Genomic DNA, 24,415 nt, shown 5'->3' with positions numbered 1-24,415 from the left:
TATTGTCTGTGACATTGAAGGCTAATGATCTGGTTTATGAACAGTCCTTCCTGTGCAATTAAAGAACTGATAGGCTGCCATTATATTAATAATATGTTATCTAGAACATAGGCATGTGAATATTTCAAAGCCTGTTTCATTGCTCTTTACCCATGGTGTCATCCTGATTTTTAGTTAAACTTGCAAATCTGTTCATTAGAAAGTTAAAACAATGTGTGCAGTGTTTGGATAATTTTTAACTTTCATGTAAACAGAAGGGAAAACGCTTTTGGTGGTTTTTGTACTTGAACAAACGCACTGCACTGACACACATGGACAGCTTTATCTCAGAACTCGTTTTTTGTTTTGGAATCTGTGTACACGTGCTACCTTGGCTATTGAAATCAGTACAGGTTATACATACATTCTGCTGCAGAATATTGCCTCCCGATAAATTTAATGCACATCTACACTTCAGCTGCATGTTAACTTGCTCTGACCCCCATGTTCCAGAAGTGCGCTTGGGAAGGTTAAGTTTGGTAGAACACTGCACCAACACAGCTGTCCTGCTTTCTTTAGATTGCTCTGAGACATCCAAATGGCATTCCTGTGGGCTCTTTAGGTTATCCTGTTCTGGGATTTTGTCTGCTTCACAGCCTGGGTAAATGTACCTGTAGTTGGACAGTTTTGTGTGCAGATGTGCATATAGGTGAGGTTTTGTTTTGTCTCCCCTGGCTGATCAAATGAAAACGTGCTCAATTTTCTTCTTCCCTTTCCCACATAGCTTTATGTTGAGCCTACCCAGGTTAGGTGTTGCTGGATGAATTTTAGATGATGATGTAAGTTTTATAAACTAATATTAAAGGATCTGGATGACTAGTCTGTGAATTGAGATCTGTAACGTGTACTCTCTTTGATGTGTATGGCAAGTTTAAACTATAAAACACATCTTCCTTTATAATTGCTGTTTTGTATTTCCTGAGATTTACCAAAGTAATTGCATTGTAGTATCATTAAAACGTTTTATGAAGATGTGGTTTTCAGTCTAATGCTAGGGTACCTGTAATCCTCTAACATTATGTCAGTGGCTGGATCTGCCTGCTAGTGTTGTGCTTCGGATTAAATCTAGAGTATGTTACATTGTTGTGCTTTAAATACTGCTTTAGACAGGTTTTATACAGGTGAGCAAAGGTGAGTGGAAACATTCTGTCCTGTCCAGACCAAAAGTTTTCGGACAGTAGAAGAATTTAAGAACTAACAAATAAGTCAATGCTTGCTTATACTTGTGGACATTTGGGAAAGGGGTAATTTTATTTGGCTGCTGCGCTTACGCTCATGGTGTCCTAAGTATTACTTTTTTTTCATGGGACTGTTGTAGCTGTGGGCCAAGTCCCAGCTGTGCTGTCTAAAAGTGCTGTTTAATTGCTGCCAGTGCTCAAAGTTGATGGTTCATATAATGTTTTAGTGATCTAAAATTGCGAAGTCCATTATCTGCATCCAAAAGGGAGCTCTTGCCTGGTGATGTTTAATGAGGTCATTGCTGCTAGTAATAAGAATACTTTGCTGATACCATCAGGGTTAAAGCTGTTTGCTGAGACATGATGCAACCAAGATTTCTCCATTAGTGCTAAAACTACGAGTTACTTTGTAATTATGGAATAAATGTTTGGTGATCTGAATCTCTTTTGCCTTTCCTTAAACTGGAATAAAATCCGAGAACTTGTATCATGACCATCTGCTTAAGAAGAAAAGGAAAGGAACAGCTGACCTTCCAGAATTGAGGCATTTGCATCTCATCATATTTTTGACATTTCTGTTACTGGATTGTGCTAGAACTAAACATTCTTACAGCTGATAAAGATTCAGTGGCTTACCAAGTGACTTGGTGTAACAGTAACTGCCCGAGTGTGAATGTCCAAGTCTGTGGCAAACACTTAAGGACTTTGGTTTAGTCTGTAGCTAAAAGCTAAGGCTACACATACAGATAACTATTATCTGAGTTCCAGGCTGTTCATTAGAATTAGTAATATGTCAGCACAACCTGTTTGGGGGCTGTACTAACAAATCAGTAAATGCTATTTCAGTGAGGAATTGTATTGGAGTAAAGAGCTTTTACAGCAGGATCCATTTTAGAATGAGAATCTGTGATTATATATGGACAGAAAATGGTTTTTGTCTTGGGACTTAACTATTACGTTTACAGACACAGCTGGTTAAACCTGGTTATATTTAATGGATGAGAGAGTGGAAACATGAGTAGGAATCCCCCCCAGAAAGAGGTAATTTGTTTTCTATGAGTAGACTCTTCAATCTGAAGAGAAGTTGCAACTTCTGGAAAGTTCTAGTTGAAGTCTGAGCTAACATGGTGAAATGAACACACAAGCAAAACAAATATTTGGAACATAGGAAGGAGCCAGCTTTTTGCAATCTTAATAATACCAGTGGCTGTGTAATTACTAGGAAAATAGAAAGTATTTTAGTGACTTCTGAGTTGAGTATGAAAAATGGGCCAATTCAGTTTTTCCTCTTAAAATTTTTGACCCTTTTAATTCATTCTCTGGAGTTCCCTTCCCGTAAAGCTAGAGATGCTGCAGTGGATATGTGGGACCATCCTGCTACTGATCTTCCAGTTGTTTGTTTGTTTGTTTTCCCCATTGTTCCTTTCATGGTCTTCTTTTAAGTTCACTGTGCATGTGAAATACTAGGGTAGTTATTAACGGAACTTCTGATTGCACTAGAATTTCTCACTGTTTGCATATTTCTTGATGAAATATCCCATGTTAGTGGAAGAAAAGAACACCAGTAATACATTCTCACAAATCAGACAGGTGTTAGACGCACTGCATTTGCTCATACAGTTGGCCAGGAGTGCAGATTTTTTAGTTGTGTGCATGAGTAGCTCTGAGGACCTTTTTAACAACTTGGTTTATGCATATGCTGTGGGAATTTAGGCTGGTGGAGATTAGTTCCCTGATGTGATGCATTGAATTTTTGAGCAATTGAAAGAGGTACTAGAGGTTACCTTTTTAGTGTAGCCTTTGAAGTGTGAGCATCGTTTACTGGCATCTTAGGGAGGAGAAAGTTTATCTGCTTTGGTAAACAAGCCTTTAAAAAGAACTGTATGACCTTGCTTGAAGGATTGTTGTGATGGGAGGAATATCTTGTATATTTATTTTATATAATCAGAAGTGGTAAATTCAGTTAAATGCAGCTTGTTTAAGTACAAAACACTTAAATACCTGCCTACACTTGAGGCATATTAAGGGTATTATCATTTAAATGTCTGAGTTATAATAATTAAAATGTTGTTTAATATGCTAATAGTGTATTAAGCCAAACTTACAAGTTTTGAAAGCATTCTAATTTAAATACTTGAGTTGTTTTTCTCAAGTGTTACGACTTCAAGTTCTGGAAATAGACCATGGATGACTGTTCTTTATAAAATAAAGTGTTAACATTTTTTTTCAGGCATGTTGAAAGTCATTGTTATTCTGGTTTCCACCTTCGTCTTACTACTGCCACTTCTGCAAAGTAAGAAAGACAAGATTCCCAGCCTTCTTTAGTAGCACCTATGATTCCTCATCTTCTGTTCAAGTGGGTCATGTGGGCAAGTGTCCAAGTGTCATGGGCCAGCCACACCTAAGTGATTTTAGGGGCTGGAGAGAAGAAAATTAGGGGAAAGAGGCATAAGATGAAAGGCTGGAATAAACTTCTGATTGTGTGTCTCATTCCTTCTAAGTAGAGGAAATCAGTTCTTGAGCGACCTTTCTCCGATTTGAGCCTGCTACCCATATTTAAAGGTGGTCTGCAGGTGCTTAGGTACTGTGGAGGGCTTGAAGCACATCTGTATGGTCAGGAGAACAGTAGAGGTGAGCTTCATATTAGCACTGAGGCATACATAATTTTACAGTATTGGGGATAAAAAAATCATGTGAGAAGAGCACTGAGCAGTAAAAATACCATGGAGACTGATTGCATTGGAAATTCTCTGAGGAAAGGGTAGAAACAAGACAAGTGATGTTTCCAGTGGATGAACTGATACAAAAGAGAATATTAAGAGGTTATTAGAAATTTAGGAACAATTGAAGTCACAGTTACACACTTTAGATTGCAAGTTGCTCTTTAAAAAAAAATAGAAGAACCAACAGGAAACATGTATTACCACTTCTCCTTTTTAGGTTTACTTGTACCATTAAGCATAGGTGCTTGAAGAGCTGTTGAAAAATCATCGTAAAGGTTAAAATTATCATTTAAGGTAACAAAGCTTTGCCTTGAAAATTTTCTGTGTTGTCTGCTGTGTGAATGTTCCGTTTTTTAAAATGCATGCTTCTCTCAGCTTAATTTGTTAAGTTCTGTCAAAATATTCTTAATGTTAAAAAGAGCCATCGGTATGAGCAACGCAGAAATGGCAGTTGTAATGAGCTTCAATTATAGCAAAATAACTATTTCTTGATCAGACAGAGTTTTTCATGGAACTACTCATATAATTGGAAGACACGTCATCTTCAGTGAAACATTTTAGGGAAAATAGTTTTATCTCTTTGTAGAAGACTGCTGGAGTGAGGAGTATCCTGTCTCTCTGCCATATTTGAGACTTAATTGTTTACCACTTCACCTGTTTGGAAATAGGGTTCTTTTAAGGGTTATTTTGTGACTTGCTAGTGAGAGCGTGGGATGTTAGTTTGCTGCTGTGGTTTTGGTTTATGATTCTAAATATTAGAGTGGAACTACTTATGTTCATTTACTTGATACTGTTGCAGCTAAAATAGCTTACTGTGTACGTAATCTTGTTTTGAGTGTGTTGCTTCATGACGAAATTCAGTTTGTATTGTGGTTGATACCAAATAGAGATGAATGTTTGTGTCCTTGAACTCACACAGTGATTACTCCTTATAGCTGTGGAATGCAAAAGTTCTAGTGATTTTCTTTAAAAATCAGTGGTAGTAATTTTTATTTTCTTTGTTAAATTATTTAGTTGAATCAAGTTGGTGGTTTTTTTCTTGTGGTTTTTGTTGGGTTTTTTTGTGGGGGTTATTTTGTTTTTAAAGGTTGTTTGGTGTTGTTGCAATATGCATTGAATTTTCAGTTGAATTTGTGCTGCACATCAAACTGAGAGAAGATAAGCAGGAATCTATTGCAGTTTAAGTGGTATTGAGGTTCCAGTTGATTGATTGACTCACTGTGGGTATGCTTTATTCTGGGTTACAGAGCGAAATGTTTTTAAATCATGCACAGTTGGTAAACCTTTAGAAAAAGAGGAATAAAAGAATAGAAGGTGATGGTTGTTCCTGAGTGAAGTTTTACAGTTATTATTGTCTGACTGGCAAAGAAGTAAATGTGTTGCATTCTATCGTAAGAAACTGTGCAAGAATACTTCTGTTGCAACTTATCATGGAATATTACTGTTGAGTGACTTGCTTTGTGTCAGTGATTGTTGTTTTCTCTTAAAGTAATAAATGAACATTGAATTAGTACTTTGCACATTTGCTATTGTATATATGAGCGACTGATAAAATCCAGATGGACTTTCTGACATGGTAACAGTTTGTTTGTAAATTATTTTATGCAATATAATTTAGGTATCAATAGAATAGTTAGGAATAAAAGATTAGGTTCAGGTGGTTTGAAATGCCTACTGTTTTTCTGTCAGAATAATATTGGTGTTTGTTATCTTGGGATTTTTCTGCTGTACTTTGTTACTCAACTATTGATGTGGTTTACACATTTCTGTTTACTAATTTACTGTTTCTGCTATTTAAATTTTCAAGCTAAACCTTTCAAAGGGAAGTGAAGAAAACATCAATGTTTGTGCCTGTGAAGAAACACTGAGGTTATAAAACTGTTGAGAAAAAGAGAAGGCGAACGTTGCTGGGTGGTGGTTGATGATAGCGTGTCATGCTTTGAATTATCTCTTGTTGACACTGGTTCAGTGGATGTATTGGAGGTCTGGAAGTTGTCAGCCCATCCTGTTTGTGCAGTCAGTAGGTACATAAGCTGCTCAAGTTGTCAGCTTTGAATTAAGTATGAAAAGTGCAGTTTAACAAGGTAAGTGAGGGACCATGGTTAACAGAACATGTTTATTTTATCTGACTTGAGCCTCATTTTAAGAAACAGAAAAACAAGCCATGGAATAAGCAAATATAATAAAAATACAGGTTTTGTCCCATGAGAGCTTATTAACAATTAAATTATGTATTTGTGTGTATCTGGAAATGCAGCACCCCTTTGATTTTAAGGTACCCTCTCTTGAAACTAAACTACAGGCTACTCTGTGGTGTGCTTCTAGTACTAGCCTTTTATGTGCTTTGCACATGTTGCAGTTGCGTGGTGGAAGGGAACCGGTCTACACTCCATTCTTCACGTGTACAGTTTTGGTTTTTTTCTTTTCCAGAAGAAACCAGAGCATATAAATAGGGAGGAAGCTGGAGATGTGCTGTGGTGCAACTCTTAAAGCAGATGTTTGGGAGAGTGGAACAGCTCCGTGCGCTGCATAGTGTCTTTCCTACAGTTGGGTTCACTGTGAAACGCTATTGCTCCACAGCATAGACCTGATGCAAAAGAAGGAAATTGTTAGGATGAAAAATAGTTGAAACACTTGGAGAAGAAAGAGAGCTGACTCCTGACACTTCCCAAAACTTAGATGGGAGAAAATGCGTGCTTTTAAGGAATGTGCTATTCAGTAAAGCCAAGAGAGATGTAAAGACTGAGGTCGTGCGTACTGACTTTCCAGGAACTGCTGCAGTCTGCCATTTAAGAATATCTAACCCACAGCTGCTTCTTCAGCCCCTAGGAACTGCTGTCAGGTGGCAACAGAGGAAAGAGGTAATTTTAAGATCAAATAGTAGGAGGACTTATTTCCTTCTTGTGAAGTGTGTGGTAGGCAAACTTAATTCCTACCTACTAACAGGAGCAGTATGAAAAGGTGCTTTTGTGTAAGAAGGTCTTACCCTTTTCTTGTTGCCTGTATCTGCTAGGTTATGTATTTTCAGTGAATATTCACATGGATCTGTGAATATTCACTGGAGATGCTGAATATTCACAGGAGAGCTGTTACTGATCTATGTTTCGGTTAAAACAGAATACAAAATTTATACATCTTAATTGTTTTATGACTGACTGGACAGACTTTGCAGGGTTTTTCCTGGTTTTGAGTGGAAAATACTGCTTTAAAATAATTTTAGCGAAAGTGTCACAAGTTTCGTTGTGTGGTGTTTTTTTTTTTTTTTTTTTAAGTTGTGACAGGATTGAAATGAGACAAAGCTGTAATAATACAACGAAACATTCTGCCGACCTGCATCACCTATAGGGTTTGATATGCCTGCTATTTGCATTAGACCCCAGTATACCTCTTGGCTGCAGAAGAAAACTATTTTCCGAAAAGCTTAGAAGAAAAAAGGAGTGGGACACAAGCTTCTTTTAAATTTGTGTTTAACCATGTTGCTCTTAATGCTGCCAATTCTCGGTGGCCCAACCTGTTTTCCTTTGAAACAAGCTATGGATAGCATTTAATCCTAATTAACTTATTAAAACTTCATACTAATACTAGACAATTACAGGTAGCACAAGAGTCTTGCTGATTATTTTTTTTAATCAAAGTATAGTCTTGTCTACAGGCATATTAAATTTAACCTTGGATGACAAATGTCTTGGTATGTCAGAGCTTATTACTTACCAGCTAACATGGTTTTTGTGGGAAGGCTGTATTTGTACTGGGAGTGCAGTTTGAATTTTATGTGAACTTAATTTGAGGGTTCATCTGGTTTGGTGATATGCAGTACAGATTTTGTTTTTTTCATGGAGTAGAAGGGCCAGTGTAGATGGGAGTGATTGGATGTGCAGTACCAGTGCATTGCCCTATTATTAAATGTCATTATCTTTTTTAATGACTGGAGAAACAAATCCTGCTGAGCTTTCTTCCGTGTTTTGTCAGGGCTGTAGATTTCAACATAATTCTTTAAACGTCTTTGCTTTAGGTTAGCAGTGCATATCCTTCTGCGAGTTGTTTTTGTCCTTTTTCTTTTAGCAAATGACTTACTCTCCTAGATTGCTTTAGTTTCTGGACTTTGTCTTCTTCTAAAAGCCAAGGTAGTGAATTGTAGCAGAACTTAATATGTTAAACATCAAGAATACATTTCAAGAAAGTGTTACCTTTGTAAGGAAAAAGCCCAACTGTTCTCAAAATACTGTTTTTTTGGAAAGCAATATTTTTGAACTGCTGATTAGGCATGGAAAAAGATTTGCATGTAATTCCAGTTCTTTTGCAGCATACTCGTTTTTAGCTAGATATTTTTTACCATTGATTAGGAAATTCAATTTCTAAATTTAATGTGAAAAAGCTTTGACAGCATTCTGATTTTTACATATGCTTATTCTGGGTGGAATTTCAGTAACTCGCATAATTTCAGTAGCAGGAACACTCAAGCTGAGAAACCTTATTTTAAAATCTGAGAAGTAGAATTGCTAATGTGGATTTGTAGCTTAAAAGTAGCTTATGTTTGAGGCTCTAGACTATAGATAGAATTAATAGTTTAGGCAACCCACGGTGTACGTGCTATAATTAATGGAAATTTCAGTATAAAAATATCCCCATTCATGATACAAAGAGTCTTCAACTTTAGCTTCTGATGTGTACTTTTTATTGAATTGGTTTGCGTTACCAAATCTGGGCAGGAGTTTGTATAATTACGTTGCCCTCTAGTGGTTGTAACTCAGGTTTAAATAGTAAAAAGCAAAGGCATTTTCGTGCTTAAGGAAGGAATTTGATGATTCTTGCTTGCAAATGATTGGGTATGTTGTGTTTTTTACAGTAGCAGTGTTTTCACTGGTCTGTGGAACAGCTACTTCCATGAATACTGAGTAACACTAGGACTGTATAAAGAAAACTTAATATGCTAATACGTAATTTGGCAGCAGGGAATACTGTTTATATTTATTATGACAGAAAAAAAAATCTTGATGGTTTTATCGTATAATTTAACTTTTTTCTAATCTTATGAGATGATCATTAGTGCCTTATTGGTGTGCTGGTTGCAGTCTTTGGGGATGTGCCTTTGGCTGCCTCATGGGAAGGGTAGAGTGGCACTTTAGTCTTTTGATGAGGCTTTGGATTCAACTTTCAGATGAGTGGATATTTAAGAAAAAGTGTCCAAGTGTTTCAGGTCACATGAATTTGTTCTTTTGTGATTCTTGGTAGGCAGAATGATTGTTTTTGGTTCATATTTTCTCTGCAACTGCTCCTCTTTTGTCTAATACTAAGCATCACAACTGAGTTAATGAGAGAAATCACTTGATAACCATTAATCTGTGGGCAAACAATAGACCAATTTCTACACAGAGCAGGACAAGTTTCTTGCATGGAAAAGCTTGCTAGTCAGAGGAAGTAGTAATATTTCTGTAATTTTGCCTGTGCTTTTCAGGATTCAGACTATCTGTACTTTTTCTGATGATGGTGCTGAGCTACAAAGAATGATTTAAGTGGTTCAGTGTAGATAGTATCAGCAGCTTTTAGGAGGTGAACTGTGAAAAATTTCTCTGTATGTTTCTAGTCATTAAAAATGTATATCATCTTGGTAAAAAAGATGTTATGTCATGTTGTGTTTTGTCAGTTGGACACTGTGACCCGGAATCTGCATATAGGTGGTTGGAGGTGTTTTCATAGGTGGAAGGCTCTGCCATTTGGAAAATGACCTGATGGCTGTTTCAAGAATGAAAACATCAATGAAAGATATTTCTGACTGACAATCTAGAGCCACTGTTGCTAGAAAGAAGTTCTGTTTGTACTTTGAGAGATGTTTTCCATGTTATAGAGGGAAATATGACACAGTCCCAAATAAAAATTGCAAGGCTTGATAGTGTATTTGAGAGGTGCAAATGAATACTCTAGAGCTTTGCTGCTGATAGAGTGTGGAATTGCCAGCAGTACTTTCCAATTCTCTTGCCCTGCTCCTCATGCTCACTGGGACATTGGTCGTAGGCACACACTTACCATGTGTTCTAAGTACTTTTTATTGACAAAGACTTTTAAAAGGCACTCAGGTTGCTTTTGGGTTTCTTTTAAAGCTTGTCTGAAGAATGAAATTCATGGACAGAGTGTTAACAATGTAATGTCCTTGATGACTTGGTGAATATGATGGAAAATAGCTAGAAAAAGAAGACATCAAAATGCTTTGGCGAAAGCTTCACTGAAATAATTACCTGGTTTGCTAACATGGCAACACTTGCCTGTTTACTCTGTAAATCCAGGGTACCATGTATGTGATTTTTGCCCTTGTCCAAGACCAGTAGGAATCATGAGTCACTGTGTTTGAAACTGTAATTACCATATCCTTGAACACCTTATCTGCACTCTGCCCATTCCTGTGCATCTGCTGGGGTTGTTCTGGTGCTGTGAACTGCTGAGAACGCTGCAGCACCTGCCCTTTGTTCTGAAGCCACTAGCACGCAGATAGGGCGATGGATGACTAATATTCTGTAAGATTCCCTGTCAAAAATGAGCTCATGCAATCTCCTGCATTGCTGTCGGACCTGTCTCAGTATGTGGATGTGTGCTATGGGTATTTCTTAAGCTTAAAAAAAAAAAAAAATATTATTTTATTAGAATTTGAAACCTGAAAAAAAAATTTAATAGAACAATCTTTTTTTTTTTTTTTTTTTTTTTAATTGTAAAATATTTGGTCATAACACCAGAATAATCTGCCTTTGTTCATGAATACCAGCACTCAGTTACTGCTTGCTTTCAAAGTCTTGACCCAGGAATCAGTTGCACATGGCTGCAGCCTCCTCCCAGCCTGTTCTCGCTCTCACTTTGTTGGAGGTATGGCTTGGCAATGCCTTGAGTACAAATATTAAACTCCCAATTGCCAAATTTCTCCTCTGTGCTGGAAAATGAATTTTCCGTCTTTGGATGGAGCCGCACCCTTCTCTGTCAGTGTTTGGTTTCCAGTTAAGTGCATGTGCTCTGGGTATGGAATGCTGAAGTTCAAAACACAGAATGAAAATAAACTTTTATTTAAGAAAAAGGTTTGGTCCTTACTTGATGCAGACAAATCTTCAGAAAAACATAAAGGAGCCTGTTGCTCTGGTGACCCCTTGTTTTTGGTATGAGGAAGTGTGCCGTGAACTCTCGCTATACTGTATTTTGATAGTATTTGTGGTTTGGATCTGTTACAATAATTTTGAGTTTGACGTGATTAAAGTTAGTACAGTGTCATCTGTACTCAGGCAGTTCTTTGGAGTCAGGACTTTTACTTCTGCATCTTTATTGGCTGCACTGAATTTGTATCACCATGACATTAAGCTTATCTTCAGTATGGTCATTTTAACTGTAGTTCAGAAATGTACTAAACATTATTTTTCCTTGTGACATCTGTCATGTGTTAATAAATAGTTCAGGAACAGATGATGTCAGAAAGCAAGACATCTTTGGACAAAGGAGAGATGAATTAACTAGGTCTGTTGTTTAAAGAAACTAACTGTAGTTGCGTTAGAAAAGTCCTTTCAAGTGGATTATGTCCCTTACTAAAAGGGAGGAGAAAACTTCTTAATACATTTTTTTTTTTTTTTCAGGGTATTTTTAGTTTTTATGAAGTGTTACTGTGACAGTACCAAACCACTACTGCATTTGGAGGGGTTTGTGAAATCTGATGGGGTTTTTTTTCTCTGTCTGAATGCGTGATCCTTGGGAGTTTTCTCTGTCATAAAACAGCAGTATAGAATTAATGGTAGTTGGTAAACACAGAACCCAGTGTGGAAGGAGGAGAAATGAGGAAAGGCTAGAATACTTTCAACAATTTCTCCCTTCGTTCTCTACACAGTTGAAAAGTGAACATGTGAGAAGAGATCCTTCTTTGCAAGGAGTAGAGGAGCTTTGATGTAATGATTAACTAATTGGAGAAACTCAGCAGAGTGTAGCAGCTTTTGCAGTATTGCACCTGCCTTGAAGTGCCTGGGGTTAGGGTTGAGAGTTTGAGTTTCTTGATAAACTAATGAGCTGCCTTATACTTTTGCTTTCATATAAGTAGATCTTCTCTTCTGGCTCTTCATCTGGTGGAATATCTGGTAATCTTGGTTCCTCTTGTGGTTTTTCTTCTATTTGCTTGTGAGTGAGAAATGTAATTGTTCACTGATAGAAGTTTAATAATGCGAATTGCTTAAGGAAAATGTCAATTTCAGTCAATGTTTTGCTAATCACTTATCTTAAGATTTTTGAGGAAGGAGAAATAATGCATAATGTTAGTATTGGATTGCTTGGTCTAAATATTTACTGTGCCAGATCCTGACAGTATTTTGAGATTTCCATTTTGAAAAAACATTTAGGTTTCATTTGTCTTCTGCTTTTTCTGTCAATTCTGCCTGTTCTCAGATGTTTTTCCATTAAAACAATTTACTGTTTTATCTTAGTAGGCATTGTAGACATTTGATTTTAGTTTTTACTTATGCTAGATTTTAGTAAGATCAGTCTCTTGAAACTTAAAGACCAGGAGAGATTTATGCCTTACCTCTGGTCTTAAATTAGGGCAAAGCTATGTTGAAATATGACAAATCTCACTTTTTATGTCATACTTTTCATTGCAGTAGTTGGAGACAAGACCAGAGTTCATTTTGATCCTGCACTTTATAAAGCTGGCCAAAGAATGTTACTATCAAGTTTAACCACTTCTTGATCATGAATTTAAGAATTTTAGTCTTCTTAATAGTCTTAGTGTTTTTTCCTAGTGGAGAATATTAGTACAGGTGCTTTGGCCACTGGAAGGTAAGAGAAAATTGCAATGATAACTTGCAGCCTTTTAGGAACATACATTTGAAAAATAAAAAATAGTAAAAAAAATCAGAGTTCTATATGGGAACGTGCTCCTTGCAGAGCTTTTAATTCTGTGTCTGGATGCGTGTATCCTGCAAATAGAGTCTTTAGGACTTTGTACAAGATAATGTTTACTTTTGTTACTGCAAAGTTTGAGTATGTCATGTTGCCAAACACTCACTGAATTTATTACAGTAAACAATAGTGTTTAGCTTTTATTCTAGCTTTGGAGGAAGGTATTCATGTAAGGGCATCAGGATTGATGAGTATTTCAATAATATTTTGCTGAGATTATCTTAAGTGGTTATCCTGAAGAAGCCTGAATTTCTGGGTAACGGCCTATTAAGGCATTTTGTTTCTTTATTTGAAAGCCATATAATGTTGCAGTACATTTCTGTAATTGATTAATATTAAGAACACAGTAACATTAAGCAAAACCTCAGAAAGTCACCTTGTCCGTATGCTTTCCCCAGGGTAAATGTTTGATGTGGTGATAGAAGTTTGATGTAAATTATATCAAGTAATCACTGGTATCGCAGTGATACATGATCCATAGCTGTATAAATATCTTGCATAACAGGAGACTGAGCTTCCTTAATAAAATAATGCAGAACAACCTCTGCAACAAGTCCAGTATCCTTCCAGAAAAACCTGTCTGTTTTTTTTTTACCTAGTTTTTCCTGGTTTTATGAGTCCATTACACTAGTCAGGTTTTTAATACGGGGCAGGGAAGTTGTTTCAAAGCCTCTGTACGTTGTGTAGGATATTGTCATCTATGACAGCAGTAATACAAAGTAAGTCTCTTTGTTATATTGCTTATTCTAATATGTCAACTTGAGCATCTTGGGACCAGGTGCGAGTAATCATTTCTTGGGAATCTTTCCCTTGATCTCACTTTATTGTAAATGTAATTTAGTTTGGCACTTAAAGCAGTAGTATACCTTAAAAATCTGTTGGCATCTTCAGGATGAGAATTTCACACAGAACTAAAATTGTACTTGAGCATTTTTATGTAGGCTGAAAATTCAAATAATCTTTTCTTTTCCTTGAGAAAATTATATAGAATTAGTACTGAGTTGGGGAATGTTTTTGTAGGAAACTTTTCTGCTTTGTCTGTATTCAGAATGGAGTTGCATTTCCTTTTTGGAGGCTGTTAATGTCCTTAATCTGTTTTGTGATTTACTTAGAAACGGGGTTTTTTTTAAAGCATGACATATGTGAAGGGACAGACTGATTCAGCTGTGAAGAGCATAAATATAAAATTGTTCTACTTGTCCTGAAGCCATCCAGCATTCTTAGCAGAAGGCTGATTTCCAGGAATTTGTGAGGACAAAAGTTAAGTAAAAGAGGTAGTCTAAAGAGTAGTAATTAGTAACTATGGTGACAGATGTCTCACTGTAGCAAGTCAATCAGCTATATATAAACTAAATCACTTGTAAATTAGACCTGTTCCTCTAGATCTCTTTTTAAAAATAGCCTTTTGCATCAAAAGTATTGACACTGATGTGGAGAGAGATCTATTCTTGTATGGTGGTGTCATACTTTGTGGTAAAACATTTTATCTTGAGGTTTTTGGAAAGTGTCTTGTCATCTTTCTCTTTTGACAATGAATGCATTTCTGGATTATTTGAATAATCTACAGATAGATTGTGCTCCTGAGTAACTTTTACCCTTTTGAACTACTTTATTCCATACCTTCTGTTTATCACAGAAAACTTTATTCAGTGAGGGGAATGAATATTGTGTACTGTGCCTTCTATTACTTCAGGTCTCACCATTCAGAAGGAATCTTCCATTCAAGTGTACTTATTCCAGAAGTTGGAGGAATGAGGCGGTACTGTGCAATAGAGGGTGGTCAGGACTTGTTTTTCTGTGACTGGGTGTTTTACTGCATTTTGTGATTATGGAATGTGATTACTGGGAGGGGTTAACTTCACAACTATCAGGTTAGGTTACAAATTGTTGTTTCTAGAAAATAGAGTTTGTGAGGTTACTTGAATGCCACCAGTTCTGCCTGAGGAGGGTGAGAGTAAAGAGGTTAACAAGGGGAACCATCCTTTCTGATAATGTTTCTATTAATGTTGGTTAAATTCCAGCTTTGTTGTTGTTTGTATTTTTGGGGAGAAAGAGGGGAAGCAGGAGGGGTGCAGACTTGGGCATCCAAGCTTTGGATGAGTGCGCAGTCATAGAGTAAAGGCACTGTATAAGCTATTACTTTGATATTGGTATCCTGTGATGATCATCTTATGAAAGAATTTTTTCCATGTAAATTACCATCAGTGTAGTATTACTGTATTTTTTCCAGAAGTTTTGTTGTTGTAGGTGTTTGGAATGTTGATAGTTCCTTTTAGAACGAATGTAAATAAAAGAAATCTGAAAGTGGCTTGGGATGTCCATACAGTTCTGCATTGGCCATTGTTGGGAGGTTCCGGGAATTGTAATGCAGTTTGTTTACTTACATTTTATGAAAGCAAAGATGATGCAGGTCGTCATGGCGGGTTTTTGTTTTTAATTTAGGCAGCTATCTCCTGATACAGAGAACTTCAAATTCTGGTTGTGAAATGTACTTTAAGGTCTTAAGATTCTGACGTGCAGCATTTGATTGAAATCAGATGGTTGACATTGTAAGTACGACTTGCTCTCTGCCATTCTCTTCTTGAATGACGATGCTGCAGTGGGAGGTGTGATTATATGGCTTAGGAACCAGCTTTTAAAGTATGCTCATTTTTAGCTCAGGTCATTGTTATATACCACCCAAATTAAGCAAACTGAAGTCATAGGAATTCTGCAGCCATGCTGAGGTGTTCATCTGTCCCTGCCTTTGAGCCAACTGAAGCAGATAAATAGGATGGTGGTGGGTTCAGCTGCCATTATTTCTTTCATCCTTTACCATGTGTGAGTTGAAGATGTCAGTCTTGAATGGCACTGTAATTGTGAAATATATGTGGGACTATACTTTGAAGTTGAGGGCAGCAGTGAATGATTACAGCAAACTTTGGAGACAAGCCATAGAGATCTTCATCCTCATTCTTTTGTATGTATACATAAGCTTTAAATAGTGAACTTCAGGTTTTGCTTCTGCTTAAAACTGAAGAACTTGGGTTGTGATGTAGTTTGATGTCCAAAACTTTTAGACATCTTCTGCCACAATCTCTTTAATATGAATTAGTTTGAAAAAATGCAGCAACACTGTTCAAGAATTTTACTTGATGATAAATAGCCTGAACCATTTAAATAAAGTGGTTTTAAGCTCCATGTAGCTAGTTCTAAAACTTAATAATTAAAAAGTATTGCTTAGTCTTTTTAGTAGCCTTCCTGTTAATAATGATCACTTCCTAATACAAATCAATAAATCCTTTCAAAGTAAACATCTGACATCCTGTTTCTGAATTTTCCTGATGATCATGTGGATTGCTGCAAATATTGAAGAATATTATGGGGCTATTGACTAATAATAACCTTGAATCCTGAGCATTTCACCTTCAGACTGGTAAGATTAATTACAACTACTAGCAAATATGGGGTTTGAATAGTGGTTTAGAAAGTAATGGGCACAACAGGTAAGGAGATGGCATTAGCTCTGCAAACATGTTTTCATGTTGTTGGGGTTTTTTTGGTGGTTTTTTTTTTTTTGAATGGTTTTAATATGCCATAATTTAAAACACTGATAGGTGTAATTGTACCTGTAGAACTTGCCAGTTAAAATAAGCAGTGCAGTGTTGTATGTCAAAAGAAAGATCTGTGCTGAAACATTTGCAGGTACAACACACGTGGAAATGTTTGCTCTGTTTTGTTGAGGTCGGTGGCATTTTGCTACTGAGCAGCCCAGAGCTGAAGACAAACGTGTTTTGTGCAGAGCTTAAGCTCTTAGTGCCTCTTGGTGTTTGGCATTGCCCCTCTGTGTAAAGTGATTTCTCTTCCCACAAATTCAGCATGTCTTCACCTCCCTTTCTTAGCTCCAGTGTCCTTTTCAGGTAAACCTTGCTGACTTTAGCTCAGAGGAGAGTTAAGCTGAATGACAGGGCCTGTAGTGAGCTTCAGAGCGCTTGAGCTAGCAGGACATGGCAAGCGGCAGAGGGTTTAATACTTTAGAGCAGTTCAGATACATCCAGAAAAAGGCTGACTCTGTTTATACCCAGACTCAGTTATGCTGGCACAAAACTGCTTTTACTGCCACAGTTTATTTTGCTTGACAATAGGTATGAACAACCAGCAGGGTTGTCCTGGCAGTACAGTCAACAGAACTTCAAGGTGTAAATGGACACAGAACAACTTTGTCAGCAGAAGAGCATATTCTCTGCTCCCTGGAGCTACTGACAGGTTGGGAAGGATAGTACTGAATTCCTGGGGAAAGCTGAGAATTTTAACCTTTTTCATTAGAATGGCTGGATTTACATTAGGCTTACACTTTCAGTTGAAATCTTAGGGTGAATATCTTTTGTCCATTGCTATATCAAAGAAGGGTGTTGGTTTTCTCTTTTTACTGCATAGAAAGAGTGGTTAAGTTTATTATTTTCCAAAGAAGTTACTGAAAAACACTAACAAGTTGTGCTTTTCGGGGGGTCTTCAATACTTACGGCCCTAAATAACCATTGAATAGCTGCCACTCCTTCAGTCTGTTCAATCTGACTGGAAAATCCCTTTCTCACAGCTGGGCAGTTTTAGTTTCATAGCATGTGCCTGCTGCAGGTAGCTAAAATAATCCTGAAAAGGAGATTTGCTAAGAGCTCAAAAGTTAATGCACTGGTTTTGTTGGCAAGTTGAAGGAGCTGGAATTTAGTAAGCAAAGAACTATTAGATCCATGTGTTGAAGAAATATAAAAGTAAATAGAAAAGCAATTTTGCTCGATGCACCCCACCCTGTGAATTATGCTTGCTCATGGAGACAAATACTTACACTTCCTTGATAAGTGGGTGGAGTTAGGCAACTGAGAAGAAAGGAATTTAGGATGTGTCTAAGCAGACCAGAATGAGAAAATCAATTAGATCTGGAGATAATTTAGCATTTAAACTTCTCTATCTTGCAGCCAAAGGACTGATGTGGAATTCAGTATGGTTTGCACAGTGTACTGTGCTAAAGAAGTGCTGCTCCCAAAATGAGAAAGTACTCTGTGTTAATACTTCAAGGAAGATATGATCTTTTAATAGTATGGGAGAAGAAGCTTTACAACTGCAGTGTGATAAATGTGGGCCACATTGCTTGACCCCCTTACTTATTGTTTTAAATTCTTTGTGCACGATTCAGATTGCACAGAGCCAGTATACTTGAGAATTCCTAACAGAATACTTGGCATCAAACAAGTAGATGAACCTAGATCACTGTACAACTCTGTAGTCCAATTTTGCACTGAAGTATTGCTTTAGGGCAGGTATTGCAGTTTCTAGATCCCTATTTACTTGCTGCGTTTGAGTATTAGCTTTAGTACTTGGGCTGCATTTGTAATGCCAGCATTAATTGTTCAATGACTGATCATGTAGTTTGTAGCATGAGTAGGGGAAGAATCTGTCATCGTGACTGCAGCATTTTATGGCTGAACTACTCTAGCTGGCAGCCTTGCTGCCCCTTTGTGGCAGTAAACAAGGCAAAAATGTAGCTGCCGTCCCCTTAGTGGCTGTAATTCAGAATCTGGCAAATTAATTTAAATCTTTCTGGTTTAAACTAATGACTCAAAGCCTGTAAAACAGGGCTCTGAAGCACATGGCAGCTGTGTACACATTAATGACTGACTTTCTGTAAAAATCAATGGCCTAGATTTTGGTGCTTATTATTTACTTTATTATTAATTCAGCTATGGAATAAGGCTGAAATATGTTTCATTCTTGTATTATATATATTGGTTTTAGAAGTAGACTTTTTCATGGAATGAATGTCACATCTCTCCAAACAAACACAGTTCTCCAGTAATTCTCCTCACTGTAATTTTCAGTGTATTTGTCCTGAACTGCAGTTTCAAGCTGGGTTAGATGGAGTAGCAGTAATGTGCTCTTAAAATGGAAAAGGATTGCTATAGATAGTGATAGCTAGTGTTACGTGAGTCTGTCTTGATCACTGTTCTTGATTTACTGCCTTCCTGCAGTACTGGTACAGCTCCCCTGTGGAAGAGACTTGATGTTCTTTTGTTCATTTTGTTGTACTTGGGGTAGTTAGCTCATAAGAGTTTCTGAAAAAACGCTGTTTTAGTGATCAAGAATAGAGCATTTATTCTTTAAACACTGATTTTTCTGTTGCCCTGTGTATGGAGCACTTATTCTCCATCTTTACCTTGTATCTTGTAATGAACAGTTACACAACAGAAAGATCTTTTGTATCTTTGGCTTTTGAAGTGTGTGTGTGTATGACTGATTATTATGTACTGCAGTTATTTGGAGATTAACATTTTGGCTTTCTCAGAACAAAATTAAAAACCGAAATGTCAATCACAAGTGCATTTGTCTACGCTTTAGGCTAATTCTAGAACTTCATATTAAATCTCTAGTTTGGTCCTCAATGAATAATGTGGCATATTGAGAGAAACACCATATATCATGAAAATGAAAAAAGGTAGGGCTAAAAGCAAGTCTTGTAGTAAAAAAGTAAGAGCTTGTCAGTTGTGTGTTCTACCATTGTGTTGTACTGTCATTACATCTCAAGTAAATCACTGAAAAAGTGTGTTACTTTCTTTTCAAGTTTTTCTGTGCATCTCTGAGCCCATCCTTTGTTTTCTCCAAGATCCTTCTGAAGTGTCTTATGCTTTATCAGACTGCATATGGCTTGAAAAACAAAACACTGCATGTCTTCTCAGGCTAAGTAAGGAGTTCTCTTTAGTCTGCCTCTTGGAAGATGTTGTGATAGTAATCATTAAGCAGAATGGTTGTTGTTGTCTTCAAGGAAATATAACAACAGTCTACCTACATTCCATAGGCCAAGTTAAAATCTGTCCTCCAGAGAACAGCAGTTTTGCAGCTTCCTAATACCAGCTAGGATTCATATGTTGTATGTGCATAAATCTAATATACTATAGTCTAAAATGTCTATGGAAGAATTTTTCTATTCGCTAACCAGGAAATATTAGGAATTTGTTATAGAGGGGAAAATTGTAGTGGTAGCTAACTGCATAAAAATAAAATGTGATTTAGCAATTTGTTGGTGGTGCTCTGAATTCTTGACCTAGAAAGCAATGGAACTTAAATGGAATGAGATTTTTATACACCACAGGTCAGAGCAGAGGAGGTACTTAATTCAGCAAAACTGAATAGTAACTTGAAATATGATAAACACTAAATTTGTAGAATTAATTCGTAATTCCTTGCAAAGCATGGAAACAAAAATTTGTAGGTTTTTTTTGCAACTTCCGTAATGCTGTTTTAAAGAAGATGGCCTGTACTGGAGGAGTTTGAGTGTACTGATGAACCACAGGTTTTACGTTAGAATAAAATCTCCATAAATTTTGTGGAAGCAGCATGGTAGGATGACTGCAGTTAACAGGGTTTATTAATGGTGGATAACTGAGAGAGAACATAAATTATTAAGGAAGAAATACAGGCTAGGATTTTTTTTCTTCTGTCTATGAAGGTGGTGTGATACTGGAAAGTAAACTTCTTAAATAGTTGTATGGTAACATTTGTAATTTCAGAAAGAGGGGAAACTACCACTTGAACCATACGTATAGTTGTCTGAGTTAAGGATGTGATAACTCCTTAACAGTCCTCAAAAGCTGAGTTGCTTTGAATGTGCATGAGCTACCATTTTTGCTCGAAATTGGACTAGTTGTTAGTATAAGGCACAAAAGGCTGGGAGTTGAGTTTGATCTGAAGAGGGGTGTGAATCAAGTATAATTAGGTCAGCATATGCTGCCCTTTTTTCTGGCAGTACCGTCTTAAGCACCTCCTCATATAACTTACGTCAGCTCTCAAAACTGGTTTGCAGTGACTAGACAAATGCCTGAGCCAGTGCAACTCAGCAGTGAGCAGTGGGGAAAGGAAGGATTTATAATTACTCTTGAAGCCAGCACTGCTGCTGGAGCTCATTGGTTTGCACTGGAAACAGGAAGGGCAAATGGTGCTGGGCTCACAGCAGACACTGTATCACAGAGCTGCTGTGTAAAAGGCATTGTTTTGGGAAATGGAACACCCACCAAGGATATGCATAATTAATAGTATAATAAATACCAGAATACTACTATAAATGCTAGTTAACATATATATGTTTGTTTTGGGGCTGGTGCTTGATTTTTTTTGTCTCTAAAGGTAACTTCTAGTAATGATACAAAAGTGATGGAGGATTGACCTCTGAGAAAGAGCATTTGAACCAGGAAAACTAGCATAGGAGTAACATTTGAATTTGCTACATGAAAGGGACAAGCTCTGTTCCAACCAGTTGTGACATTAAAGATAATTGAATCTTTTTTACTGTCTTGAAATCTGCATTTCTCCTTATACATCAGCTTGTTCACATGTTGCTGACATTACTTCTTTCTTTTCTAGATACAGAAAGAAGAGTGTTTTTATCCTGTTTGTAAAGACCTTAGGAGCATCTCTTCTAAAATTTACAGAATGAAATTCATGTAGTTAAATGGAGATCAGTTTGATAATATTAAACTTAATGTGCATTTTCTGTGACCATTTGTTTACTTTTTCTTTTTCCAGTTTGAATTTTGTTGTCTGCTGTTTTGTTTGATGTTTTGATGAGGTGTTGTTGCTGATGCTCTGTTGCAGCTCCTTTCCTGTGTTCACTCTCTTGTATTTTCTTGTGCCATTTAGTCTGTGCCCCATCTGCAGATTCTGCAGAAGTGTTTTTGCAAGGGGCAGTGATTAATGAAAACATTGGAGGGATAAAAGGCACATAAAAAAAAAATAAAAGATAAAAAAAGATAAAAGCATAAGTATGTTTCTCCTTGCTTGTGACTCACTTTTTCGTAACAGAAGGGCATTCAAATGGAGCAGAAAGCTAATCAAGAACAAACAGGAAGTAAAAACCTAATTATCTCTGCACTGAACCATGAGATGGTTCAGTACTTTCAGATTAGTAAATTAACAAGCTAATTTATTTGATTGGCTTTTAAACTTACAACTGTAATAAAAGCTATATTATATACTATTAAGTATTAATATATAGTGTTTCATAATAGAGTAATATTTAGAGTAGGGTGGGTCTGGTTGTTAATGCAGTGAATGCAACCATAATTTGTGTTTACCTTCATCTTTATGAATATATGACTGAGAATTATTTTCTTTTTCTTCAATTTGAGATCAAAGACCAATCTATTGGGGGGGGGGGGAGGAATATCTTTCATGTGCTGCTTTTCATTCTGCCGTTACATACATCCTAGCCAAGCCTTCCCATGCTGACATTCCTGTTGATGCATGTAAGATACTTATCATGTGCTTGGTGTCATTTTTCAGTATGAGGTCTTTAGACCCTACTGCTGGTCTCCTGCTCCATTTTAACCCTTCCTTTTCCCTCGACTCTGATTTTGAGCTGTTTATCACTTTTTGAGGAGTATGATAATAGAGGCATGGGAAATTTTGCATGGAATCCTGAAAAAAAAATGGCATTTGCCTTTATAAGAAAAACATGGGAATACATTGAAGGCAACATCTCTCCACCAGCCTCATGGTTGTGTTGAGACTTGAGATTACTTACGAGTGCAGGAAGCTGGGGATTTCTACCATCCCATCAGGTTCCTGTAATAACTATTGTCATCTTGAACTGCTGAAAGTGACTCATTTCAGTAGTTACCTGGCTGGTCAGTAACATTCCAGTCCCCTGTTTCATCATGTCTGCTGATCAGGACTTAGCCATTGAGTGTGGTCTTCTGCAAGGTGACTTACTCACAACCTCTTTTCAGACACAGCAATTTTGACTAGAAGTCTTGTGTCATAAGCAGTTTCTGATCCAATAAGTCGCTATTAAAATTTAATTAACTCTACAAACGGTTATTTACGAAGGTACTTGATGCAGTAATTTTGAGATTAACTTAATGGTGTGAACTAGTACAGCTGGGAGGTAAAGGCATCCTATATTTTTTTTCCTCCCTTAGCTTCACCATGGTCTGACATTACAAGTCCTGAACTCTGTTCTCTGCCAGAGTTTTTTCTGGTTCCCTCAGTGCTAGCCTTCCCTACTGGTACATTAAATGTATAAGCAGGTAGAGTTTTTATGTGTTGACCAACATAAATGTAAGTTTTTTTTATATGTGTGGCAAAAGATGGTGTTGCTACAATGTCTGATGCTTTCCATGCAGGCAGTAGGTTAAGTACAATTGGTAGCAATTATTTGCATAGTGTATGTGCTAGAATTTAATCATACATTTAAAATACAAAAATCAAATACAAATACTTCTTGGTAATGTGTAAGTGTTGCATCCTGAGGAAAGGTGTTTTGAGTTTGATACATTTGTCCTCTTCTACACTGAGAGCTCATGCTGTATTTTATAGCAATTAAAATTTTATTGGAGCTTATGTTTCATCATACTTATTTTGTGGGTTTTTTCCGGATACTTCACTATCCTTTTTGGTTTTTTTTACAGTTCTACCTTCAAGACACTAAAAGTAGTAATGGTACCTTTATTAATAGTCAGAGACTGAGCAGAGGATCTGAGGAAAGCCCACCATGTGAAATTATGTCGGGTGACATCATCCAGTTTGGTGTAGATGTGACAGAGAACACACGGAAAGGTAAGGGTATGGATCATCTTTTCTTTTTTATTTTCCGAGTGTATTTAGATCCTCTTACCACAACTTGATCTTTAACAGTAAATGGTATTCCTTGTTGTAAGAAAATAGGTTGGTGTTTTGGACTCTTTATTTTGTTGTCTCTTCCCTCCTTTCTGCTGGCAATGGGTCTTTTGGCCACACAGTAAGCTAGATCAAGAAAATGATCTGCTAAAGACATGGACTCTATTCCCTCCTGCACCCCCAGCAAAATTTTAACTGGATTGCTTCTATGACCCACCTTTTTCTGTATAGGTGCTAGCAGGTGTAGTGGAAATGCAGATTCATGGGACCACATGTTTAGCTATTGCCTCACTGAAACTGACTTACAGCAATTGAAGAAGTGCAGCATGGGCATGTGTGTCTAGTGCTGTGTTGGGGTTTTTAATTTTATTTTTGTAACTACCTTTCAATCCTATCAATGCTAAAATTTCAATTAATAATGTGGCAGAAGTATGAAACTGCATTTCTTGATAAAATACTCAGTGTAAGTTAGAAGCGGACTGATTTAATTCTTGTTAAAATACCTGCTGGTTCTTTCTGTGACTACTCCTGATTTTGGTTTCTGCAGGTACTTTAAAAAAAAAGGGTAGAAAAAAGTTGCTAGCTGAAAAATGAGGTGATGGGATTTTTGTTTGTTTTCTTGCTATCCTCTTCCTAGCATGTACACTCAGGAGATCTTGTATTGTGGTAATAGTTATGTATCTGTTAATTAATAAAAATGCAGTCTCAGTCCATTTTCTCTTACGTTTATGTACAGCATTTCAGGAACCATTTCTTTCTCTTTCTCAAAACTGGTCCATATGTTCATTATTAGATTATAATCAGTATTATATAATATATATATTGTATAATATAATCAAAATTAAAAGTTACCTAGTGGGTCTGTTATGTGCTGTAAGCATTGAAGTTCTGGTCATGTTCTGAAGAATCCTAATCCAGTAA

At 36.8% G+C, this 24,415-nt stretch overlaps 1 protein-coding gene across 40 annotated transcripts in view; it reads left to right on the top strand.

Annotated features, from left to right (window-relative positions):
- SLMAP (sarcolemma associated protein) overlaps positions 1-24,415 on the top strand; it is an 84,311-nt gene that overhangs the window by 10,627 nt on the left and 49,269 nt on the right. For 24 of the 40 annotated variants that reach the window (XM_080625810.1, XM_080625845.1, XM_080625840.1 and 21 more), the window contains one exon: positions 23,287-23,440. In XM_080625810.1, coding sequence (XP_080481936.1) covers positions 23,287-23,440 — 154 coding nt within the window. Of the gene's footprint in view, positions 1-4,214; positions 4,235-5,770; positions 6,025-6,370; positions 6,802-23,286; positions 23,441-24,415 lie in introns of those variants that run through there. The other 16 variants (XM_080625831.1, XM_080625835.1, XM_080625818.1 and 13 more) reach the window with 3 other exon arrangements.

The sequence above is a fragment of the Psittacula echo genome, assembly GCF_963264785.1.
Source record: "Psittacula echo genome assembly, chromosome: 9".
Lineage (NCBI taxonomy): Eukaryota > Metazoa > Chordata > Aves > Psittaciformes > Psittacidae > Psittacula > Psittacula echo.
Note: the sequence above shows the minus strand (reverse complement) of the source record. Positions and strands in the feature narration are given on the sequence as shown.